Raw genomic sequence first — 25,984 nt, 5'->3', positions numbered from 1 at the left:
GAGTGCTGTTAGTCCGTTAGTCTGACCGTCTTCCTTTTAGAGGATGTAATTGCATATTTCTGCTAACGAAACTATATAATTGACTATGGGGCCAGTTGCCATTAAAATGTAAGCTGATATTACGCGCTGCACCAGAATTCAGAATTCTAGGGTAAATGGCGTATGGTTGGATGGATGTTGAGCCCGTAGGGAGATGCCAGTGGAAGTGGCAGTGAGAGCGAAAGTGAGAATGAGAGTGTCAAATTTCCGCTTCGAGCTCTGTATAGTGGTTGACTAGCAACAACAGCAACGGCAACGGCAACAGCAAAGGCAAAGTCAAAAGCATCCAACACAGCCAACAGGCAAACACTCTCAACTAAGCAAACAGTTGTCAATTTCTGGGAGGGCAAATATTTTTTCGCATTCGCCTTTTGCTCTTGCACTTCTGTTGACTTCTGTTCTGTAGCATTCAGTTCTATTCTATTTCTATTCAGTTGAGTCGAGTTGAGTTCAGTAAAGTGGCAGGCGGCGATATTGAAATGGAAATGTTACCATAGTCAAGATATTGGCCAAAGTGAGCAGCCAAAGGGCGTAAGGTGAGTGCCAAGTTAAAGGTTAAGCTGTTTGTGTAAATTGAGACTAAAAGAATAATTGCAGCCCCAAAATGTAGGCAATGCCTTTTTACCCACTTTCAGATATAGTCTCTCTCTCTCTCTCACTCTCTATCTTCTCTTCTTCTAACATTGACAACACATGTTCAAGAACAATGACACTCAGAGCCACTCAACTGCATGTTTGTAAACGTTGCTCAGGCTCGCAGGCAGGCACAAGGACACAAGAATCCCCTACTGCACTCTCTTATACTCGGTGTGTGAGTGTGTGTGTGTGCTCTCTTTAAGGACGAAAACAGCAACATAGCAGAGAGATAAACGCATATAAAACACTGAGGCTGAGTAGCTTGAGCAGCAACAAAACAAAAGCTGTAAAATTCAGTGCAACGCACTCGACACGACCTACCCCAAGTCCCCTTCCTCAGCTGTTGTGCCCTGTGGTATGTGGTATGTATGTACATGTGCGGGTGAGTCATTTAGTGTGCATAGCCTACTAGGAAAACTCTGAGAAGGACACCCCAGAGAAGGTGAGGTAGGTCTTCTGGCAGCCTGTCAGTTTGCCATTCAGTCAAGCTGGTTTAATTTTTTGCCCCCTTCTCGTTTTTTCTTCTTGTTGAGATTGTGCGATATCCGGCATATGGAGGATGTTTGCACTGATGCTTCTGCTCCTGTTCCTCCCCCTCATGCTTCTGCGGCTATTGTTAGCATGTTAAGTTGCGATTATAAGCTGTTGGTGCAGCTGCCGATGACGAGCCTTCGCCTGGTGATGATTGAGCAAAAGCAAGTCAGCCAAGTCAAGCCAACAACTGCAGATTTGCATACTCAATTGGGCCAAAGACAGGGCCTACCCCTCCTGTTTACACAATCAGTCTGTTAGGAGTCATCAGTGAAGCTATGTGGATCAAGTGATGAGCTGAAAGTCTTGCCTTTGCACCATTTTAGTCAATTGGCTTGCCCCAATCGAATTTATCAATTAGTATGCAATTTCGATATATGTACACTAATTAGTGGGTTTAAAAAATCATTTCTCTTTACCATTCGAATAGGGGGATTAACTGTGTCTGTGTGTGTGTGTGTGTGAAAGTGTCCTGCGCATTAGCAATTCATTTATTGGAATCGAATTGTCGATTAAATTTCCAATTTATTGTTAATTTCTCAATTTCATTTAGTTCACTTACTATCCTTGCCTCGCGCTTTCTCTTTTTCTGGTCTGGTTTGGTCTGATGATGCCTAGCCACCTCGTGCAGTTGTCAACATAATCGCATTGAGCTGTCATTAGTGTGACATTAATTAAGTTAATCGGCAGCAACAAGAGCAACAACGACAACTGCGTGACACAAGTAGGGAAAATCGAAATCCAATTAAACCAGCCTGACATGACAATAGATAGATACATAGATACACTCCCACAACACCCACACCCACTTCGACCCGCCTACATATTGTGTATTAAGTCCAGGTCCACCTGAAGTCCACTTGGGAAAGGCAAATGCCGTGCCGTGCCCTCGCACAGCTCATCATTAATTCAAATGCTGTCGACCAAAGTCGAACTAAGAAATCAATATAATAGCAAATAATCGAAAATTAGCCGAAATTCTTTCGGCATCATTGCTCCTGGCAATGTGGCGTAATTTTGATGGCTGTGGCGGCGGATTTCGACCAGCAGATGTGATTTATGTGCCTCCACGTTTGAGTGTTTGCAATAATTTTACGGGCAATTTACTTTGCTAGGCCATAGAAAATCAATTGTGTGTAATTGGTATGCGCAAGTTTACGGGCCGCCGAAACTAAGATCGAGCTGCCTTCCTACGCAATCAGGCGGTAATAAGGACACACTTTGTATCCCACCTGCCCACAAGGAAATGAACTCCTCGACTGTCATGTTTGTGGTTTCATTCAATTATATGTCAAGTGAATGGTTTTAATATTTTATCTTTGCTGAATGCTTGTCACATATGCATTGGAAATCAATATGAAGACAGCCACTGAAAGCTCTGGGAGCAGTTCAAGCAGTGGGTGCAGCGGGGACTGTAGTGGGGGGGTATCCACACATATGCAACATGCAATCTGTTCACCCTGCTCATCATCATCGTCATCATCATCATCATCGGGGGCAAAAGCAAGCAACATCGTTTCCATAATTGAACACAGGAATGAAAGTCAGCAAGGTAAAATGTGAGTGTTTGTGTGCGTGTGGGGAAATCAGATTGCTGCGTCACGGAAAATTAATTATTTAAGCATTTTGCAGGAGGCATAAATGAAACCAATTTTGGCTTGAATCAAGTTGAAGGCGACATTTGATATGCAAAGAAAAAAGCAAAAACAAAAGCAGCAAAAAAAAAAAAACAGCAGTAACAAAAATGGAAAAAATATTCCAAGAAACTTACATAAAGTCAGAGACTTGTTGGCCACATTTTAGTTAAAGCAAAACTTGGTAAACACTACAAAAAAATCAAATTGAAAAGGACGAGGCAAAAGGGCAAGACATAGTCATGAATATTTCAGGGTATCAGCACACACACACACACAAACGCATGCATGGACACCCACCCACCCAACCACATACAATCAAACACACTACATACGAGTGCCCTAAAAAGTATGCTATGAAAAAATCTACTTCCACTCTCTCAGAGTCTTCTTTTCTTCGCTTATCTTCATTCTTTATACTTTGTCTGATTTTGGCTGTCGTCGTTGCTTAAGCGCAAACAAATCATACGGCACTTGTGCCGCAACAGACAATTGAAACCTCTGGGAAGAGTAAGTAGGGACCTACCACTAGCTTGCCAAAGTGCACTCGAGTGTCAAGAAAATGAAAATACTATTTAAGCCATTTTATCAACATAATCGTAAATCATTTTGCACTTTTCGCATAAAAGTCGTAGACGTCGTCGTCGTCGTCGTCGTTGTCATAGTCGTCGCTGCCATCGCTTTGATGGTAGACGTAGATGTTGCCAGCAATAAAGGACCAATTGTCTCTTTCGCATATAATTTGTTATTGGATTTCTTGTCGCCGTCAGCAAAGACAGCTAAAGAGAGCTCCAAAGCTGCTCCTCCTGCACCTCCTCCTCCTCCTCCTCCTCCTCTGAGTGCCAAGTAGTCAGTGGTTGGTGTTGATTTTGTTGGATTTTTATTGTTATGTGTATTTTTAGCTCTGGTTCTGGCCTCAGCTTTGGCTTTGGCTGCGTTTTCTCATTCATTCATTCTTCTATTTTGTCATACATTTCATGCTTCAGAAGGCAGACCACATCATCACATACAGACACACATACATACATATATACGGGTGAGTGTGTAGATACATTTATGTATGAGTTTTAGGTAAGAGCAGATACATATACATACGTTCATATATATACATAAATATGTATGCATAGCTTAGCCTAGTGGCATCTATTATGGCAAATGCGTGCTTAGACTACTCCCTCCCTCCCTCTCCCTCTCCTTCTCTGTCTGTATGGGGATGTGATTGTGTGTGTGTGTTTGGGCTCAAAATCTTATCTACCAGCAACAGCAAGTTCTTCAAAGACTTTCTCTCCCCAACCCCTTTTAGTTCGCAAGCAAAAAGGAAAGAAAAACATATGTATAACACATAGTTTTTGGTATTGAATTGAAATTCAATGAAAATTGGTAAAACGTGGCTGGAACGCAAAAATCATCCAATTAAAATTCCATGCCAATGCATTTGCCGCACGAGCAGAGAAAGAGATGGCGAAGGAGTGAGTCAGTGAGAGAGCCAACAATATTTTCTTTGAAAATATTTTCGTTAACACCGCCCACAGCCCACCCGTTTGGAGGTCTCTCTCTCTCTCTCTCTCTCTCTCTCTCTCCCCCGTTCTGTCTGTTTGTATTTCACAGGCAAATGAGCAACAGAGAAAATGTGCATTTAAATTCCCAAATAACCAAGGCCAATTAATGGCAATTTGTGCAACTTTTTAATTGAAGCTTCAGCCTGTCACCAGCATAATTTTGCAGCTTAAATACCACAATATTATTCTATGAAAGGAAAACTATTTTTTGTGCAATTTTTCCATTGCGCTTTCTTGTACGTTGTGTCAGCACAATAAGCGATTTTCATGCTCATTTTCTATTAAAGACTAAAGCCAAGCACATTGGGCCATAAGATGGTTGGACCCAAGGCGATTTTTGCGGCTTAAATGCGACACGCCCACCAGACCAGACCGTTCGCCCACACACTCGCAACTAGGCTAGCTGAAACCTGTAAATGTATAAAAGAAAATGCCACGTTCTGCGCTTTGTGCCAATGCTGCAAAAACTTTTGGCCTTGTACCACATGCACTTACTTCTTGCTCGCACATACTCGTGCTCATACTAACTGTACTCCCCCCTCCACCCACCCACCAACCCATCACGACCTCTCTCATTTTGCTTCCCCCACCACTTTGAGTATTTATTGTATTTTCCTCAACATATTTTCCCCCGATGGCACATGGCAACTGTAAAGTTTCCCCTTTTACTTCTTGTTCTCTTCCCCGTCCTCGTCCTTCTATCTTCATCTCCTTCTCCTCCAGTTGTCGTTGTAACGAGGCTTTAATTGAAAGCGCCCGACTACGTGCAGAATGAAGTTGTAATACTTGCTCATGGGCTGCTCCTTAAACTCCTTTAAACCAACTGCAAGAGCAACTCGCAGCGTGGGAAAGCACAAATAAGAAGCACAATCCCAACACAGATGGGGTTACGAAATGGAGGATTGCCAATGAGACCAGGTGCGATTTGCAATCAAGTTGTCACGACCATGGCATGCAGATGCAAAGATTAAATGACATATTCCACCCGCTTCCCATCTGCCAGCAGCCACTATGCACCTTAGCGGCACTCTGTTCCCGTATCCCATCCGGTTAACTCGCATTGATTTATTGCAAATTGATGGTGTCACTGAGTTGGCTGTAGCTATACTCGTAACTGTCGCGCTTTTCCGTGCGATGAATGCAAATTCACTTGTCTGTCGCCCGCATCACGTCGCATCGTTTACCACTTAGGTGAATGCGATGGACGAAAACGATCAAAAAGCTTTGGGAAACCAATCGAAGCAGAGCCAGAAAAACTGCTACACGAATGGTTATCAAAATATGCAGTGAACTGAACCAGGATGAACTATAAATTGAGATTTGAGTAAATCCCATAACAAATAAAAGGAATCTATATGTGCCAATCGAATGGAGCTTTCCGCGTTCAAACCAAAGCAAATCTTAAATACGGTTTATCTCACTCACATGTAGACAATTTGTCGATCAATTTTTGGAAACATACGGACAAACCAAATTAGAGGGTAACAACTGGAGTGCCTCCACCATAATCTTAAAAAGTAGACAGAAAGAAGCTTTGTCATCTCCATAATGAATCAATATTACTGATCCATATCTGCAACCGAGACGATTTACCCATTTTCATATGCATCTACGTACGGATTTCAAAATTTTTGATGATCCAAAATTGTTTTTACTTAAAGAAATGAACTTGAAAAACCAATGACGATGGTGACCAAGTTCTACTTTAGGCATAAGCAATTGGTCTTGATTGTTAAATTTAAATCTATTTGCTAAATGAAGAATTCCATTATTAACTCATGCATATAGAAAAAAAAGGGGCAAATAAATTTTCCTTTTTAAAAATCATTTTCTTGGAAAGAAAATGTGCCAACGAAGGCATTTTTATGTGGTAACCTGGGCACACCAAAAAGCCTTTGCAATATATTTCCATTGATTTATGAGTTTCACTCACGCACACTCATATAGTGTATGTGTGTGTGTGTGTGTGTGTTTCATGGCAACATTTTGGCATATTTCAAATGTTACAAATGAGTTGCACATAGACTCCTTGATGGCAAATGTGCAGGCACATGCACAGGACACATTTGCAGTTACCCCCCCTAGCCACACAGCTTCGGCCCCCCATCGCCTCTTAATATTACCACCCACATCACTCTCCTCGTCTCCTTTCTCCTTCCAGCAACCATTCGCTAATAATGTATGCAAAGCACTAACGACAGGCAGTAATAAAAATTCATGAGGCTGAGGCAAAAAAAATGCGCTTGCGATAAAATGCGTATGTGAGTGTGTGTGTGTAGATGCGGATGTGTGTGGGTGTGTGTAGATGCGGTTGTGTGTGAGCGTGTTTAGTTGCTTAATGTGCGAATGAATATGGAAATTTTCTTTGTTGGCCCGGGCCTGGCATTACAAAATGCTTTAGCATCAAGTTAATTGCAGTTTTCGAGTGCAAGCGACGTATACGTGATTTTTCTTTATATTGACCGCAAAGTATGCAATAGTTATTGACCACAGGCACGAGCAGATGAGACCCGCAGTAAATAGCATAAAGTACAACAGAAACAAACATTCAGTTCAAAGTTCTAACCACAAAAAATGCTCAATGAAGACCAAGCAAGAAGGGGTCAAACGGGGGGATGGGGGAATGAAAAAACTATCTGCAGAGGAAAAGTTTGAAATTCAAACAGCAACTCACTTCAAAATGTTTTTCTCTCTCCTTCTGTCATTTGGAAAAAGAAAAAATGAGAGGCGAGGCATGGGAGGCCGCTCAAAAACATACAGAAAACACAGTGATAATTAAACTTTTCGACAAGCTCAACTGCCACGAGGAGGACTAGGGACAGCACGAAGACCAGGACCCGGGACCAGGACCCAAACAAGAGCCAGAAGGAGTCACTCGAGCTGTATTATTTTTGTTGTCCAACAACTGGCTTTCTTTCTTTCTTTGCTTGCTTGTTTACTATTTTACTGCAAACAGCCACTCGTGACACTACTCGTATTCACGTTGTGGCCCATACAGAGACTCGCACACACGGATATGCTCGAAACTAACCAAAAACACAGACCCACTGAGCTGGAGAGGGGACGAACAAAAACGTAAAGTTGTAACAACATCCTTATACGATAACAAGCAACTGAGGCGGCATAGGCGGCGGCCTGCAACAATGCCTAGCAGAGGCAAAACTTATTTGCATAAATAAAAATTGAAAGAGCGGGAAATAAAAACAAACAAAAAAAAAAAAAACAGATGGGCTAACTTAGACCATGTCGAAGTTTGAATACCCTTGAACAAGTCTCTAACTACGAAAAAAACCTTCTTCGGCCTCGTCGAGTCGGACGAAATAGTATACAAGTATTCGAACCCACAGACCGACAAAAAGAGTTGCTATAGTCTTATATATACTGCCTGCATATCTCGGATTAAGCCGGATCGGATCACTTAATCAACTCTAATAGAAACGGTTAATCGATAATAGATTTGTATATCAATCGTTATCGATTGGTTATCGCTTGGTGAATAAAAAAGTTTAAAAAACTATCAAAAAAACTTCAGGGGTCTAGCAGAAGTTTGCATTAATCCAGGCTGATAGATAGACAGATAGGCGAACAAGCCGGAGATGTTTCTTACAACGCGTTGCACTCTCCGGATAAAAATGGATATACTTTTTTTGCAAGGGTATAAAAATACAGCAAATAAAACAAAAACAACATAAACTAAAGAACAGCAAGTGTAAGGCGAAATAAAAGACAAGTGCCAAGCAAATACTGAAAAACTTTTCCCTTTGAGAAAAGGCAAATGCAAGTCGGCAAGGCAAATATGCCCAGGGAAAGTGAGAAAGGGATATTTTCGACTTACTTGCTCCTCTCTCTTTCTCTCTCTCTCTCTCTCTCTCTCTCTCTCTCTCTCTTTCTCATTCTCTCTCTTCATCGCTCGTTCATTCTAATAGATTATGCGCCATGTAACTGTTATTATTTTCTTTTTCCTCTCGAACTGTTGTGTTGTTCTTCTTGCAAAGTTGCAGAGGGCAAATAAAATTATTTCTATGTATGTATGCATTATATGTAGTTTTTCTTAATACCCTATAAAAGTCAATGGGAGGCTCTTAGAAAAAAGAGACGATCCCAATTAATCTATTTTTCTTATTAAGAGCTATAGATCTTATTACCATTTGTCGAAAAGATGGACATCAAGTTTATGTTTTAAAGTTTCCATTTTTTTGCGACAAATAGTAAGTTAGTCGCTTTGCACTAAGCACTAAAATGGGACTAAGGACAACATTGGAGATTTCTTCTTTATTTAGTAGTAATTCCCAGTTTTAGTATCAATATTGTGGTATGGTCTGCCGATACCATAAATGACATCAAGACTGCTAATTGACACTTTCAAATCCAAGTGGAATCAAATGAAATCTAAATGGCATTCTTAAATTTTGAAGAGTCTGTTCCGTTGTAGATTTCGTGGATCTTGGGTCTACTCCCGAATGAAAGATATGCTTTTAATAGAGTATTTTGCAGTCGAAACTTTAAATATTCGATTCTTAGTCGTGTCTGCTGTGCGTTAACTTTGTTTGCCACAATATTTTTGCAAAACAAGTCAGAAGCAATTTATGCCAAATATGAAAATGTCAAACAGCAAACAGTAAGTCAGGGCAAGCATTATTGAAAGTGGAAACCAAAACCCGCTCATTAAATATAGAACAAATGAAATGTCAACGTGAAAATTAATTAACTCGATGGCTCATGCTCATATTTCAATCAAAACTGCGGCAGCTGCAAGCCAACAGCATAAGCTTGAACATAATTTTGGCAACGCTCCATCAACTGGGAGGCTCAGTGGTTGGGTGGTCGGTTGGGTGGTTGGTTTGTTCGGTTATGCTGTTGCCTGGTTGGCAGTTCTCGCCGCGGCTCATCAATATTTACAAGCGGCGAGCCTCGCATTTGCCACCCATCGTGAGAACGAGCGAGAATCAGAGAGGACGTGCAGGACACGGGCCGGGCAGGCCAAGGGGCTAAGATGGCAAGTTAATTGCCAAATGACAAAATTAATGCTGAAGCAGACCAAAAAGAACAAAATGAAACCAAGAAAAAACCAACCAGAGGAGCAACAAAAAAAAAAAAAGGCCACACAAAATTGACAGAAAGCAAACTGAGAGGCAGCTTAACCTCAAGATTAATGTAGGGCAATTAAACGTTTAAGTGTTGATTAATGTGACTTTCTCTTCTCTTTTGAGGTAGGCCATGACCCAACCAAACCAATGCCACTCCCACATCTACTCTTCACACTTCCTTTCCCGCCTTCAGATTTTGTGCTGTCAATCTAAAAAGCTGAGAAGAAGAAATTTCCAAAAAAAAGAAATTTTTTCAATCCCTTTTTTTCCATTTTGGAACCCTCCCGAAATATTACGATTGCGCATAGCCATAAATTCTTTTAGTAGCAGCAGCAGCAGCAATAGCAACTCAAAACTAAAAGACATTCGCATTTATCATCTTTACGGGTTAACTGCCAAAACCGAGGCGGAGAGGTGAGCAAACAAGGGGGAATCGCTCTATGCTCCACCAATTCCACAAAGTCAAACAATGTTGTATGCTTTACTAGTTTTATCATTGCTTGTTCGTTCCACTGCTGCAGCGCTACTTATTTTTGTGTTTCCCTCTTATGCCATTGTTCCTTCTACTTTCACTTTGTTTTGTTTTGCTTTGCTTTGCTTTCTCTCTCGGCGTTTATCTTAGGTAAAAGGTGCTCCGAGAACACAAACGTTCACAAACTATGAATGTCAGATAAAACTGGGTTTTCCCGCAGTTTCAGGGAGCAAAGCGATAAGTTTATGGTGCTTCTCTCTCACTCAAAAAAAATGTTTTCACATTTTAAACCAATTACTTTGCTCGAGCCAAGTGCGAGGCGGGTATTGGTCAAAGTGAGAAATGTATAGCATACTTATCCGAGCATGGAACTAGCCGAGACAGAATTTATTCAGCGATCATTAAAACTTATTTAAGTTTATCTATAAGAAAACTATTCTAAATACTAAATTTTTTTTATCGTTAATAACAGTTAATAACAGTAAAAAGGGACACCTATTGCTGCGGTAGTAAATCATACTACTTAACTTAACAACATTCTACATATGGAATGGAGCAATTATGAAATGATGCTTTTTGGGTTTTATGGTTTCTTGTCAGATTTGCGAAATTTTCCATATTTCAAGACATGGGAATGGGGAAAATGGCATTGAATATCTGGCATACTCAATGCAATAAAATAAAAGTTCCAAGCCAATTTTTTTGCTTTGGGTTATTTGCTAAAGAATTACACAAGTTTCTCAGAGCAATAAAATATTCAAGACACAAGCATATCAAGTTACATTCCCGTCCTATTTTTCCTTCTTTCTTTGTTTTGTTTTTTGGTTTGTTTGCCTGCCTTTGCTTGTCCTTGCACTCTTTTTACCAATTTCACAGAAATTTCTCATAGACTTTGCTGCTGCTGCTGCTGCCTGCTGACAGGATATTTTGCTACTGCCAAAAGGAAAGACAATCGCCAAGCTGTCTTGGCTGGGGTAAAACAAATGACTAGAAGAGATTACAGCAGCATTTCTGTTGATTTTCAAATGAAATTTTAATGAATGCACACACACACACACACACATAGGGGCACACATACATACATACTTACAAGCGACTGAATGTGTAGAAGGGCGAAGAGGGGAAAAAGTGTTTTCCAAAGTGTTTTCGCTACTTTCGCTTGGCATGCGTCAACAAATTTGAAATCTCCAAAGCTCACCAAACACTGCCAAAAGGACCATAAAAAGGCAAAGCAGGCAACCAGCCAAGTGCTCTGTGGCCAGGGGCTGGTGGTGGGTGAATTGGAGGTGGCAATGGTATCGTATCCTTCAACTTCATACTTTTCGGCTCAGATTTCATTTAAATATTTATCAAGCAAATGCAAAATGAAATCAACTCAACCCAAACCAAACCCAGGAAAAGCAAAAAAAAAAAACAATAGCCAAATGCAAACTGCAAAACATTTACCCACCGAGAACAGAGAAATTGTTCATTCACTAAATTAGCTGAGGCATACATCCGTTTGATAAAATGATGAATAGACGCGAACGGTCTGCTATATATAAATATATATAGGTATATGTATGCCTGATTAATTGATATCGAAAGGGAAGAATTTCTGCAAATGAATTTCCATTGTTTAAAGATGAATGAAATGGCATTGAGAATGTGGTAATGTAGAAGGGTGAAGGGAAAGAGTGGTCCGAGTAGTCAGGTGAGATGGTAATGGTATGAGGCAATTAAAAGCTAAAACTTTTGTTTGGAACAGATGGCTGGCTGGTTGCTTGGTTGGTTAGCCGGCAAAGATTTGATCCCGAGCTATCCAAGGCAGTTCCCGTTGATGTCTTTAATTAAATTCGCCTTTGCCATACAAATCCTTTTATGCCTGCCATTTTCCCTTGGCTTCCTTTGGCATTTGAGTCTTTGTCTGTGTGTGTGTGTATGTGTGTGGGTAGATGAATGAATGTGTATGTGTGTGTGTGGATGCACTGCTTGCTTTCCCGACGGCATCTTGTGATTTATTATTAAACACGAATATGAATTCCAGGCGAGAGGCCACAACAGGAAGCATGGCTAGGCAAAAACAAGGAGAGAAAAAATAACAACCAAGAAACAAAGAAAAGAGACGAAAAAAAGAAGAAGAAGAAAAAAATGGCAAGCGCCGAGACCTGTGGCATATTTTTATGCCAACATTTTTATGATTCATTAAAATTTATGCTCAAGCAAATTATGCCTTATACGGCATCAATTAAGTTGTGGCCAGGCCATGAGATTAAGATTATGATTAAGATTAAGACCAAGACCATAAACAGAAGCAAAACTAATTGAAGGCACTTGAAACAAACTACGCGGAAAACTACATGCCCATATGAGAACTGGCCACAGAAAGAGAAAGAGAAAGCGAACGAGATATAGAGAGAGAGAAAGAGTGAGCACGGGGAAAAATGAAAAGAGAAAACGCATTTCATATTTATTAAAGCAATAAAATAAAGTAGAACCTGTCCCAGACCCAAAAAGAACCCAGATAACGTGTCAGACCGCAGCGAAGAGAAATATCGCTCTGTCACCCAACCAACCAGCCAGCCAGTCAGCCACTCACCCACGCACACACACACCAACACCAACACCCACACCCACACACACTCACAGATATACATAAATTCAGAAGTTGTTGCGGGTAACGTGCAAATTGTTGTTTTTCCCACTTTTGGCCTACGCCTACGCCTACATTTGTGCTTCCTGGTTTCCTTTTTCTGCATGGATTTGGCCCATTCGCAATAAATTTAAAATTAACCCTTTTTCGGCAACCATAGCTTTTGACCTAAGCCCAGTCAAAGGAGCGAGAGAAAGAGGGAGGGAGGGAGGGAGGGGTAGATAATATGACCAAGACTTACGCATTGTCCAGGGATACAGCAAACCGTATCCAACTACAGCCGGAGCTTGGACACACAGTTCATGCATAATTCAATGAACTTTCAATCGTATTTACCTTGATTTAATGTCATTTCACATCTAATTAATTAAATGCAAATGCATTTAAACTCGATTTAAAATGAAATCATTTGCGGCATATTGAATTAAGATGCCACATGGAGGATTATAATGCTGCAGCTGCAACAACGGCAGAAGTGAGTTGTCAGTGCAACTGGCAACTGGCAACTGACAGAAGCGAAGCAATTACAAAGACCAACAACAAGAGCAGTAAATAAAATGTGAAACACACCATTTTGCCCCTAGGCCTTGCGAAACTGGAGAACACTGAGCAAAGGAATCGAAATGAGGAAAAGAGTGTGGCGCCAGTTCGGAGATACCCTGCACCAAGGAAGCAAAGTAAAGAATATTTTCCCGATCAACTTAAAGATGATTGTGTGCTGAAAACACACTGAATATCTTAATTAACACGATGTCATTAAGCAAACGACGGTGTTATGACCGTAGAAGGTATATACCTTCGACCTATGATATGACTACAGGGTATGCGAATCGAAAAGGAAGACGGATGATTGTTCGGTTGCTTGGTTTGTTGCTTGGTCGGTCGATTGGGTGAATGAGCGAGAGTGGAGAAGGAAGTTTAAGTGGCCCAGTCAAGACAATTCGAGAAATGCTTTTAAAAAGGAAATCAGTAAAGGAATTTCGCATTTCGCTCATGGGCAACTGATTGTGTCGAATAGTCGGTCATGGGCCTGGCAAAGTTCCACACTTGGAAAATTGAATTGTTTTAGATTTTCTTCTTTTTCTCATTGCCATTGCCATCATCATCAAAATCATCAAGCGAACCCCTCACTCTTCTTGCCATACAAATCAAATTGGTTTTCCTTGTGAAACTTAATCGAAAAACAGAAAATTGTAAATGACTTTTTGTGTTCCGAAACGAAATGAACTTGGCAAGCATCGAAAAATAATTCATTGCTTACAAAAAATGTCCCTTTATCCAAATTTACTTGCTCAACCATTCAGTTCGATCGGCAGCAATCAGAGACAAAACACTAATCCGTGTCCCTCTACTAATCGTCGGAAAATGGAGGGTCTTGGGAACTGCTGCTATTTCTTTGATTTGAAAACGGGATGCCAGTTAATTTCCCTGGTCGAGGCTTTAAGCAGTATGTTGCAGATCTATCAGAGCTACAGTGAGCTCTATGAAAAGCAGATGGCCATAAGCAGTATCAGGCCCGTTGTCACCACTACAACTGATGTCAGTTCACTGTCCCTTCATCACGTTCATGAACAGCATCCCATGTACAATATGGGCATGGGCACAGTGACCATACTTTCAGCTCTCTTGTTATTCTTTGGCGTTAAGTTTGTGAGTAGCTCAAATCATTACGAAAGACATCATCAAATTGATCCCTCAATTCGCAGCAACGCAAAATGCTTCTTTTGGCTTGGATTTACATAACGATTCTATGCATTTTGAGTTTCATGCTTCACACACTCGTTACCGATCTGATTCTCGAGCACGTGTTATTAAATGCCATCTCACTGGGTAACTATCATCACGAAATCATTCAAACATAATCTTAAAATAACCCCCCTCCCCCACTTTTCTAGTTCTCGAGTCGTACTTTATAATCGTGGTACTATCATTCTACTTGCATCTTCATAGCCATCAGCATCGTGGCACTACCTCCGAAGTGGAAGTCCTCTATACAGGGACAAGCGAAGTGTAGGTCATGAGTGAACAAATTAAACATAAAACAATACATATATGTATATTGGTATGGGGATTAAATAAATGTTAGTTAATGCAATAGCAATATAATAATGATAAATATATGTATGTATATAGGTATATTTATTAATAAGCTAAGACTTGAATTTGTTTCTGTTATGTCATGCCAAGCCCCTACAACCAATTTTTGAGTTGTATAAATTTAAAATATGCATTCTTCACTTAACTTTTAGAAGTTAACTTCTACTAAAGCATGCTGAGTTGATTACTTGGGAACAGATTATATGGATAGTGCCAAAGTCATAATCACAGTCGCGATATCTTTCATAATGTCAATGATTTGAAATTATTTGGCCGATTTTTTGCTTGACTAACTAAATGGAACAAAACAAATGCATTCTTTAAACGGTTGTTAATTTGCTTTCCTGGTGCCAAAAAGTATGCTAAGGAAAACTAACACACGGCAACTCACTGTTGATATTCGTTTCACTATTTGTGGATGATTTTATTCAATTTTACTATTTTATTTACATTCCCCAAAAATTGATTGTAGTGGCAATTTTTCTGTATTTATTGGTTTGTTTATTTATTTGTAATGTTTTTTGTGGTTTATTTGAACAGAAAATATGGAAAAATTCAATTGAAATATCGAATTAGGAATATTATTCTTACTTTTGCGTACGATTTTTTTGGCGGCTCTCGCGAAGTAGTTGCCGTGGGCGTGCCCGTAGTGCCGCCGCGTTTGTTGGTGCGATTCTTTTTAAGTACGATAACGCGCATGGTGCACAGATATTTGATATAGTCTAGTTATATATGTATGTATGTATGTACGTATATAGTTGGGTGTGTGGATAAACTTATGTATATACGAGTAGTAGACGTCTAGCCTTAACTAGATTTTGGTTGAAACGACTCTTTATAGTTTTTCTATGATGTAGAGTTAGTTTTAATTATAGGTGAATGGGTGCCGTTCACAAACGGAGTTCCGCACGCACACACATCCAAGGACAAGTGACAAAATGCAAAAAAAAAAAAATCACGACTCTAGCGATTTTGTTACATATTAAGTAGGTATTAAGTGTTAGCTACTACTAGATTAGCAAAAGTTATTAGTTTGATATTTACAATATAGTATGTATGTATATATAATATGGTGTGTGAGTGTGTGTGTTAGTTAGGTGTAGTAAGTGTGTGTATAGTGTGGTTTTTTTTAAGGCGCTACGAAAATGTACACAAGCGTTTAGATATTTATTTTTTTGAAATTGCGAAATTTGAAGTGGAATTTCTGTGGTTCCGATAGTGCTACATAAATTAAATAGATAGTAAGATTTGGATTTTGAAGAGAGCGAATTCTGTGGCACACGGTGCGTATGCGTGTTCAATTTTAGTTAGATAGTTTCTAAGCTAAATGTATTTTACAAGGCTGTCGACTAGTTCGCATTTATCTAGTTGTTGATGAATTAGTTACTCGTACTTACGGATAGCTTTGCTTAACTATGCTTTCTTTTTCTCTCTCTCTCACAATCAGTTATGAATTAATTAGAAAGAATTCGCTTCAAGAAATAACAGAAGTGATTTATGAAAGCCTGCCTGACTTGCGCTCTATGAAAATTATGGATATTGTTCTTTTTCCTCTTGATTTCTTTTTATTTGGTTTCTTAAATTTTTTGGTTGTTGTGTTTGTACTTTCTTATGCTACAAAAAATAGTTTCGAGGCCTTAATTGTTAGTTTGTTAGTTTCGGCTGCTGCAGCAGCCAATCAAACCTCAGACGACGCGACGAGCGACGAGCGATTACGAACAACAAGGACAAGAACGACAAACGGTTGTGTTCTGCGATTACGGTTAATTTGTCGAACGGATCACTTCAGTAGCAGGAGCAGGAGTAACAACAACTACGACGACGGGCAGTATTCGAATAAAGCGACAACGGCGCTTGAAATGGAATACGTCGAAGTGCAAGCACGTGACTGACTTGGAGCGAGCAGTGCACGTTGCTTTTAAAAACAGGCTCAACTGCACACACACACACACGGACACGGACACGCACAGTCAGGTCTTTTTCGATAGTCTGGCAACGCTACAAACAATGCATCACTCTCGCTCTCGGTATTCTCTTACTCCCACTCTTATCGGTCTCTTATGGTCTCTCTCGGCTGGACTCGGCGAACAGCTGACTGAGATACACGACCCACTGAGTTTGAGGTTACAGTTCAGTTACAGTTACAATTACAACTGTTTGCAGTTGTATAAATGTCAACAACTTGATTAAAAACAAAACATTTTGGCCAAAACATTTCAATAAAAGTATTTCTCTGCCGGCCACAACGCTCTGTAACAGTTCGATATCTATTTTGAGTAAGACACGTGCACGCAACAATTCACTTTGCGTTGATGTTGGTCACAAATCTTTATCCGCACTGACCAAGCACAAGCTAATCTACCGCAGAACTAAACGAAGGACGCCATCAAACAGAGTTACAAGAGCAGAGTCAGGCCAACAAATACAGAGACAGAAAGAGAGTAAATGGGCGAGAGAGGATGTTTGCGAGAGAAGGTTTATATTTTTGGTCACATGCGCACTCCCTGCGAGTAACGGAAACGAATGCCAAAAAGTCAGCTGTTTGACCTACATACGAACACCAGTTCATGTGCACTCTGAAGCGTGCAAAAGAACTTGAAGAGCCTGAGGACTCACAGGGCCAAGTCCCCAAATCCCTTTCAGACGGAAAAAATCTCAGAAAACTTGAATCATTTTTCAATTATTTCGCCAATATATTTGAAAACCAAGAAGTGTGGCGAAACAAAACCCTTTTTGAAACTTATATGGCATAGTTTAATCTACAGGTGGTCGTAAGCTTCTGAAAATAAGCTTTAAGCATGGAGGGGGTTCTTGCATTGACTAAAAGCTAAAAGCTTCTACTCACCTGAGCTTTTATTGCTGCCAAATGAATTTGCTTGGCGCGCAAATCAAACTTCTTCATGGACAAATCCTCCTGCATTTCGTTAACCTTATTGTACAATTGCCCCTCAATGCCTCTGGTCTGTGTGCGATTCAGTGCATCAATCGAATCCTGCAAATGGTCGTAAATTGAAGATATACACACAAAGATTATCCAAGCTCCATGCCGTAAGGACGCACCTGCAACTGACGTATTTGCAATTCCAATTCGATGGCCTCACGCTTAAGCGACTCCAGAGCCGAGCGCTGCGACAACGTTGAGTGGCGGTCGAAGACGAGCTCGTTCCGTAAACTGGGCGTCATCTCCTGCAACAACAAGAACACATGCCAACCACACACACACTAACACCTCAATGCCAAATGTAGATATACTCACATTATAGTCGCCCGTCTCATCCCCGGGCTCACTTTGAGGTGGTGCAAACACACGTCTAGGAACTTTTTGGGCCTGCGATGGCTGGGCCAGGAGACGCACAAAATTTGTGAGATCCTGTTGCGGTGACACGCCATTACATTGATTGGTGAGGCTCGAGTAGCGCTTCGCTTGGTCTTGGGCCTGAATATTAAGGAAATGTGGAAATGTGGAAATGCAAAGTCAAAATTTTCTAATCCAAATGGGTTTCCACGTCGCCCTTTAGACGATTCCCTCACGCAATTATCACCCGCATTGGTCACGCCTTCGACCATTAGGCAAATTACCTGGGGCAAATTGCGTCTATGAGCAATTATTATAATAGTGTACAAATTATTTCCCAGGAAACAAAAAGCGTCACAGAACTAGCCGAGCCACAACCAACCACAAACCAACCACCTGATGGAGCTTCGTTCTCTGTGTACCCACATAAATCACTTCCACGACCATCCTGGCCCATTTAATGGCAATGAAAAACTCACCTTGCTGGCAATTATATCGGCCCCCTGCAACAACGAATCGGACACAATGCCGGTTAGGTCATTGTGAATCTCCTCCAGCTCCTGCATCAGTTGGGGCAAAGTGTCGCAGTGATAGGCTTCCAGCATGCCGTTGGTGGCATGCAATTGCTGCACGTACGCATTGTGTGCATCAATGTATTCGGTAAGCGAATGCTGGCTGGGATTCTGCCGATGGGCCATATGGCATTGCTTGTAGTCCAGACGACACTAAAGAAAGGGTCGAAAGGCAAAGGGGGGAATGGGAAGGTATTTACTCGGTTGCCTCCAGCAATTTATGCGTTATAACAAAAAGGGTAAATATGCCAGGACATACACACACACACGCACACACACAGAGATACACATCCACATACAAGGACCCTGGCAAATTGTCGCACTCTCTGAATGCGGCACGTAGCTTAGCAATAAATTGCCATCTGAGCGGACCAGAGGTGGATTCTACACACATACAAACACACATTTTTACATACATACATGTAAGCAGAGATATGGCAGAAACATTTGAAATCCGCTTTGCCAAGAAATTTAACTAAACATTTTCACTTCTGACCTTTCGCCAACTAATCATGACGGATTATAATTGAATACACTTGTTCACTCGACAGGACTCACCTTTGACAGCTTTTCTTCAGTCTTTGCGATAATAGTCTCAAAAGACTCCCTGTGTGTAAATATTTTACGGCTTTGAACTTTGCGATGAAAGGATTTATCCAACATTGGACGCGACACCTAAAAACGTAATAAAAATACTTTATCAGTAATTATGTGCGGAGTAGTTCACACTAAACCCCTTCTAAAGGACAAAGGACCAAGTGCGAGTATTAAAGTCTTTTTTCCCTATTTAAGCTAGTTGAAATCTGTTCATTGTCAGCTTGTTTCGTTTTTGTGTCCTAAAAATGGAGAAGGTATAAAAAAACTAAGCACTATTTACTGATATTGTAACAATAGCTCATCACTTCAATGTACATATGTAACAAGTAGAAACAAAACCATGTCTTAGATCCCAAATTAGGGATCTGAAAATAAGGCCAATATATCGTAAATTTGAGTTCTTATATTCCTATCATGTCAACGATATAGGTACAGTTATATCCCTTCTATTTCTAATCCATCTGATTGATCAATTTCCTTTCACGAGTGTTTTTTTCCAAATATTATTAAAACTGTACAACGAATCCTTTATGAATCATAAGATATAATGTCGTCAAAAGTCTAAGTTTTTAAGTTATTATCCACTACCCCTACAAAAAATCTTTATAATTTTGTCAAACACCTAATGAAATGTGTATTTGAACGAGAAAAAGAAAAGATTTCCTTTTGAAATGCCAAATTTATATATTAAGAACAATGTATTTACACGCATTCCGGATAAATTTATATACCCGCCTTATTTATTCTTATGGGGTACAAAAATTATATGCAAATCACCATATAAAATGGAAAATAAATTCAAAATTAAATAAAACATAACAACAAAGGATAAACAAAGCCGCCCACATAAAAGTATGGGATAGGGAAGGGGGGTAAAATTACATTATTCGGCACTCAAATTACACATGTCATTTCCCAAAAGCCCCCTTTTCCCCTTATCACCAGAGTTACACAGGGAGTAATTAACCACAATTAGTTACTGCCTTTGTATACCCTTTCTGATGGGATACACCTAACATAAGAATTCGAAAGTCATTTAAGATTTGACTTTGAAATTACACAAAAAATACAACTCAAGTTATACGAAATATATTTTGTGTTTCAATTCTCCTTGCCCAATGGTTAAATTAAGGATTATTTTCTAAGTTTACAATGATTACAGTCCCTGGTTAAAACATATCGGATATATCGGATCACTGAATCATATCTATATGTATGTGCTACTTGGAAGAGTATATAAAGTTCAGGCAGACACATATTTAAAAGTAATTTTTAAGTAAATCGAGAATTGATGGTACTGGCCATTGGAATATCGATTGAAAAGTTAATAAAAAAGTTTTTTCGAGAAAAAAAAAGGCAAGTGTATTTATTTTTAGGTGCACTCGCCGCTGCTTGCTAGCAATTAAAATCCACTCTTCCCTATTTCTGGATGCTGCATGATTAATTCGAAGGTCCGACATGGTTCTCGCATTACGCCATCGACCCAGAATGCCAGAATGCCTAGAATGAAATGACTATGCACTCACCTGACGTGAGAGGACGCTGGCCACATCGTTGCAGGCCTGTGAATCGGTTTCCGCTTCCTGTAGGAATGTTTCCCATGCCTGAAAAATGGCCAAATGGCAGGCGGGTCTGCAAATTCAAAAAATGGGAATTCGCACTTGTAAGTTTTGCACATATGATAATTGGGCACTTGTCCCAATCAAGGACAACATCATATACTCACCTTTCCTTGCGCAATTCGGCATTCTTTTTGCGATAATTGGACACTAAAGTTTGTAGGGCAGTTGCATGTTCCTCATAGAGTTGGGAAAGTGTTTCATTGAAATCGGATACTAAGAGAAAAGACATAAAATGAAAAGCTTGATATCAACCTTAACATCCCCATATCCTGCAAGTGAATTTGTGTGTGTGTGTCCTTTATTTAGCTGAATGATAATGGACATCAAAAAGTGCCTTCGCCTTAGACCTTGTGAGTGCTTTTCCTCTCTCTCAAGCCATAGAAAACCCTATCTTAGACTAGCTTTAAATCAGCTTAAATGCTGCTTTTGAATTTATAGTGCTAAAGTTTAAGTAAGGACATTTCATTTACTTTGTTGTTAAGCAAAATGTTTCAATACACACACGCATACTCTCCACACAATGTGGAAAATGCTCATAAAAATTGTGAAGGAAAAGCTTCATCATAAAAAGCGAAACTGCCAAACTGCCTGTCAGCCAGGTAATCCATCAACATTTACGATTATTTAAATATGAATATGAATATAAAGGACTTTGCTTTTTAACTTTAAGCGTTAAAGTTGACGAGACCTCTCGATGGCCAGGCGGCAAGTTTATCAACAGGTGGGACTCCAATGCCAAGGATGCTTCCTCCTCTATAGGAGCCAGCACCAGAGCTATGTCAACCACAGAGGAAATAGCAATCGATAATTGCTTTAGTTTCGCTGGATCCGAAGATGGGGCCAAAGTTGGGATGGAAAATGTTATTACAAACTTTTAGTACACAGGTAAAACAAATAGCTAACCAAGTTTTCCCATACTAGTAAGACGCTCTCGTTCTTTTTGTTCCTTTGGTTTAGTTACGCTTGCAGAGTCAATGAATTTAATAGATTTATGGCTCAATCACCAGAGGAAGACAATGACATAGAGGCAGGCAATAGGCTCATCCTTACAGATCAATAAGCCATAAAAAATCAACGCAAAGAGAAAACTTATCGAATAAAAACACACACGCACAAAAACACACACACACACACAGAGTACACAGTACAGATACATATATTTTCAGGTACATAAATCGCTTCGTATCAGGTGTAAAAGTCGAAAACTTATCCTTGTGCACACCTGCAACTACATGTTTAATTTTGGCCCGCCCACCTGCTGTGCGTGTTTTCGTTGTATGACTGGGATTGAGATTGGTTTGGAATGCCGAATGGATATGTATATAAGTATTTGGGAATGTGTCACTGGCAATTCCAACCAGGAGGAGGAGACCCAAGCAAATTAAATAAACTTTCCAATGCATTGCACTCACCTGTTTTAATTAACTTAAAGTTGACATTGTTTTGGGATTTGAAAGCCTCATTCAAACTGTTGTGACTGTAATCCTTTAGCACACCGTTATAGGATGCCATGCTGCCCTGGGGGCTAAGGGAACCACCTCGTGGTCCCCTCCACCCAAAGAATTTACGATTTTTTCGACCACTTGAAGATTTTGCCGAAGAATCTAAATCAATGGTGGAAATGTAGACCAAACAAGCAATTATTATTATCAATTATTCAAGAAAATCAAAAAAAAAAAATAAATAAATTGAAATTCATTGAAAGAGAAAAAAATACAAATTAAATTAATCAACTCAACAGAAAAGAAAAACGAGAACCAAGCAATATAAAAACGCAAAACGAGAAAAAATTCCAAACAATAAACATAAATGAAAATGAAAATCAAATATTAAATTTCATACAAAACGAATAGGTATACAAAAATGTGTGTGTTCAATTTGATTTTATCCGACATGGACTGGAATTTTTGCGTCAGTGAGTCAGTGAGTCAGTCAGTCATCCAGTCAACCCAGGCAGTCAGTCAGAAGTCTAAGAAATCATTAGGGCATGCCAAGAATTATACACAAATCTGAAGTCTGAAATCTGTTTTCTCCCCTCGCCAATCAAACAGATCGCTGCCTTTTGTATTTATGCATAAATAATGAGTTAGAATGGCAGTGGAAGTGTGAGCAGAGGCAAGTTATTCGATTTTTCCTTTGGTTTTTCCGTTTTGTGCTCCTCTCATCTATTTTGGAAATTTCGAGTGCGGCTTTTGTCGGACTCTCTCGGCCCATTACAAAAGTCAACACGGGAAGGGCCACGGCCACGGCCACGAGGAGGACCAGGACTGCGGACCAAAAGAAGTGCTCATTTCAAATTCAATCAATAAATGAAGCGTAATTTCATTCGAGTTACGGCAAAAGAGACTCGTGGGCATGTTTCATGTTTGTTGGTTTGCCCGCCTGGCCGTTTGTTTGCGTTATTTAGTTAGTGTCCAAAGTGTCCAAACTGTCCAACTGTTTGACTTTAGCTGCCCCCCACACAAACACAAATACACACACGCAGCTCAATTACCGATGGATCGCATGAAATATGCAACGATACTAGGACAACAGCAAACGCAAAAAATGAGAGAGAGAGAAGAGAGCCTTTGGCTTGCATCCTTGTATTGCCCGTATAAGTATGCTATAGAAATGATTTAACCATCTAAATGCCATCTGGTTTATCCTTTTATCCATGTGCAATTTGGTATGGCAGCAAGAAGGCGTGAGCAAGTCTGAGATTGTCAGAAGTCCTCCCAGACATTTGCCTTGGCCTGCTCCCTCGGATCACGTAGCGCACGCTGTTGATTTAGTTTGCTGCCATTCCTGCCGCTGGTCATCATATTTGCCGCGCTGTGAACTTTTAAATGAATTCGTGTGGGTGGCGCTGGGCAATTCGTGTTCCGTATACTGCGGATGGCATCTGCCATCTTGAGGCTCCCTCACGTGCCAGCTGCAAGGATGTGAAGTTGTCGTTCTCACTGTCGTGGTCGGTGTTGTTTGTGTTGTTGTTGATTACACTTCACGCGCCGCTAAGCTGACATTCATTTCGGGTCGCAGCTGGATGGATGCTGTTACTGCACCATGAGAACTAACTAAGAACTTTTCCTCCTCTTCCTCGTCCTCCTCCATGGTGTGCTCCTTCTTTTGTGTTAGAGGTGGTCCCTGCATGGCTAAGAAATTATGTGCGTGCTCTCGTGTAAAGAATGTTGTGCTCAAAGGCACGCAAATTCAGTTGCAGTTCGTATGTGGCATATACGAGTAATCCACTTAACATGCACAAACGGACGGCAAACACCTTGCATGTGCAAATGATAGACGAACGGGGAAAGGACAACTTGTATTGGGCAGGGCATAAAACGGGGAACCAGGCAGAGCTAAGAAAGGCAGGCAGTCAAGCATTTTAAATTCATGAAAATCTGCTCAGATTGGTTTAGTGATGCAAAGCTAACTCTCTTTTCCAACGGCAGGACAAAATACATGGTAATCAAAAGCTTCCTCTGGCTGGGCCAAAGCTTGCACGTCCTTTTTATTAGCAATCTGAAGTCAAAAAGTTATATTAACAGCCACGGCACTTTACATGACTCTGGCAACCTAGACGAACATGTTCGGAAATTCTTTATAGTGTGAAATGGGATGCATATCAGCGATAGGCTTGTGATCAGACAAATGTATACTACCACCAAGAATGGGGTTGGGAAAGTATTAGAGAATATAACATATTTATACCCACTGAGTACAGAACTCTTAAGTAGTTTTCACTCAGAGGAAAAAGAGAAGAACACGAAAAGACTTCATTCTATGCAATTTCGAGTGTTCTTTTTTTCTGATTTTTGGTCTTATTTTAGAGATACTTCAGATGCTATATCGATTTCAGAATATGCAAATTTGGTAAGCAAGAACGAAAAGCATCATCATAGAAGAACTTGTAAGAAATCATTCCAAAACTTTTAAACGTTGTTCTACGCGTTGTTTGTATTAAATATTGTTTTGCTTTCGCTTAGCAGCAGCAGCAGCAGCGCAGCAAAGGAACTGTAAACAATTTGATTAGCTAGTATAAAGTGGAATTGGAAGGCACCTGTCACCTTTGGAGTGAGATCTGCTGGCACTATCACCCCCACCCGACCCTGCTCCCGTTGCCGCTCCCGCCACAGCCGCCTGTCCCGCATCGCATTGATCCGCACTACGCGACCGGGCGTTGCCCATCCTGTCGCGATCCTCTCGTGGCGAGCGCGCAAAGAGACCACCATCGCGTCCTCTACCCGCCGGACTTCTAGTACGTGGCGAGTCATAGACTCCCGCACAGCTCTCCAACGGGGGCGACCATCCGCTACCGTCTGCCGGCGCCGTGTTTGGAGTTCGTGGCTGCAACTTGATGACTGGCTCTCGGGCCTCAAAGAATGCATCAAAGTTATTTTGCCGCAGGTTCTCGCTACTAAACACTGGGTTCTCCACATGCACATGGACATCTTCGCGCAGCCGAAGGCTCTCCTTGGTGTCCGAGGAGGTAGAGCGACCCAGGCGACCCAAGGGGATGTGCAATTTGGGTCGCAGACGCGACTTGGTGCTGGGCGGTGATTTGCTAGCAGTGCTGCTCGGAGACTTTTCTGGCGGCAAGTCCATGGGCGACATGGGTCGCCCCCATCCAGGACCGAAGTTGGTATGTGTGGGGTCAGGGGTAGGCGGTTCCAGGAAGATGCTGGGACTACGCGAACGTTCAGCGATTGTTCCGCCATAGACTATGGCGGCCAATGGCTCCCTCTTCTTCAAGGTAAGTGGCGCTACTGCGCTGGAATGGTGCTCGTGCCGAACCAGATCCTGTTCCAGTGTTGGTCTTGGTATTGGCATCATCATGATACATGGACGAACTCAGCGGTCGCTGATGGTTCAGCGGTGGTGTTAGTGGGGCCTTCGAACGGCTGCTCCTTACGCTGCTGCGCTTACTGGAGTTGGGGCTATGGTTGGAGTGATGCGAGTTGGAGTGGGTGAGAGAGGAGCGCGACGTGCGACGAGTAGGTGTGGGCGGTAGACTTTGTGATTGAGCCTGGACCGGGTATAGCGTAGGCTCCTCCTCGAAACTGAAGAAGTTGCTATTCCCAGGTGCTGACAACTGATGCGGGGAGTTTGACGGCGTGGGAGCGGCTACCGATTTGAGAATGGGTATGGGCGGGGAAGCGTCAGCAGATATGGAGATAGTAACGTTGGCGGCGGTTTTGGTGCTGTTGCTGGTCGCTGTAGCTGGGACTCTGG

General features: G+C 41.0%; 2 protein-coding genes across 2 annotated transcripts in view; one reads left to right on the top strand and one right to left on the bottom strand.

Moving 5' to 3' along the window:
- Positions 1–25,524, bottom strand: part of LOC6652467 — a 61,966-nt gene extending 36,442 nt beyond the window's left edge. Inside the window, 9 exon segments of the mRNA XM_023181092.2 lie at positions 17,533–17,679; positions 17,748–17,873; positions 17,944–18,123; positions 18,462–18,707; positions 19,113–19,229; positions 20,678–20,783; positions 20,878–20,986; positions 22,186–22,377; positions 24,813–25,524. Coding sequence (XP_023036860.2) covers positions 17,533–17,679; positions 17,748–17,873; positions 17,944–18,123; positions 18,462–18,707; positions 19,113–19,229; positions 20,678–20,783; positions 20,878–20,986; positions 22,186–22,377; positions 24,813–25,470 — 1,881 coding nt within the window. The 5' untranslated portion in view covers positions 25,471–25,524.
- On the top strand, positions 13,812–14,691 carry LOC26529299. The gene is made up of 3 exons (XM_015176530.3): positions 13,812–14,240; positions 14,297–14,420; positions 14,486–14,691. Exons 1-3 carry the CDS (start codon positions 13,857–13,859, stop codon positions 14,602–14,604), a joined length of 627 nt encoding a protein of 208 aa, XP_015032016.3. The 5' UTR covers positions 13,812–13,856; the 3' UTR covers positions 14,605–14,691.
- Positions 25,525–25,984: the final 460 nt, after the last annotated feature.

Source organism: Drosophila willistoni, assembly GCF_018902025.1.
Source record: "Drosophila willistoni isolate 14030-0811.24 chromosome 2L unlocalized genomic scaffold, UCI_dwil_1.1 Seg168, whole genome shotgun sequence".
Lineage (NCBI taxonomy): Eukaryota > Metazoa > Arthropoda > Insecta > Diptera > Drosophilidae > Drosophila > Drosophila willistoni.
This window is presented reverse-complemented; position numbering and strand designations above follow the sequence as displayed.

Coding starts and splice junctions, on each gene's coding strand:
- LOC26529299 (XM_015176530.3), top strand. CDS start 13,857: ATGTCCCTTTATCCAAATTTACTTGCTCAACCATTCAGTTCGATCGGC. Junction 14,241..14,296: donor TATTCTTTGGCGTTAAGTTT/GTGAGTAGCTCA, acceptor CTCAATTCGCAG/CAACGCAAAATGCTTCTTTT. Junction 14,421..14,485: donor ATTAAATGCCATCTCACTGG/GTAACTATCATC, acceptor CCACTTTTCTAG/TTCTCGAGTCGTACTTTATA.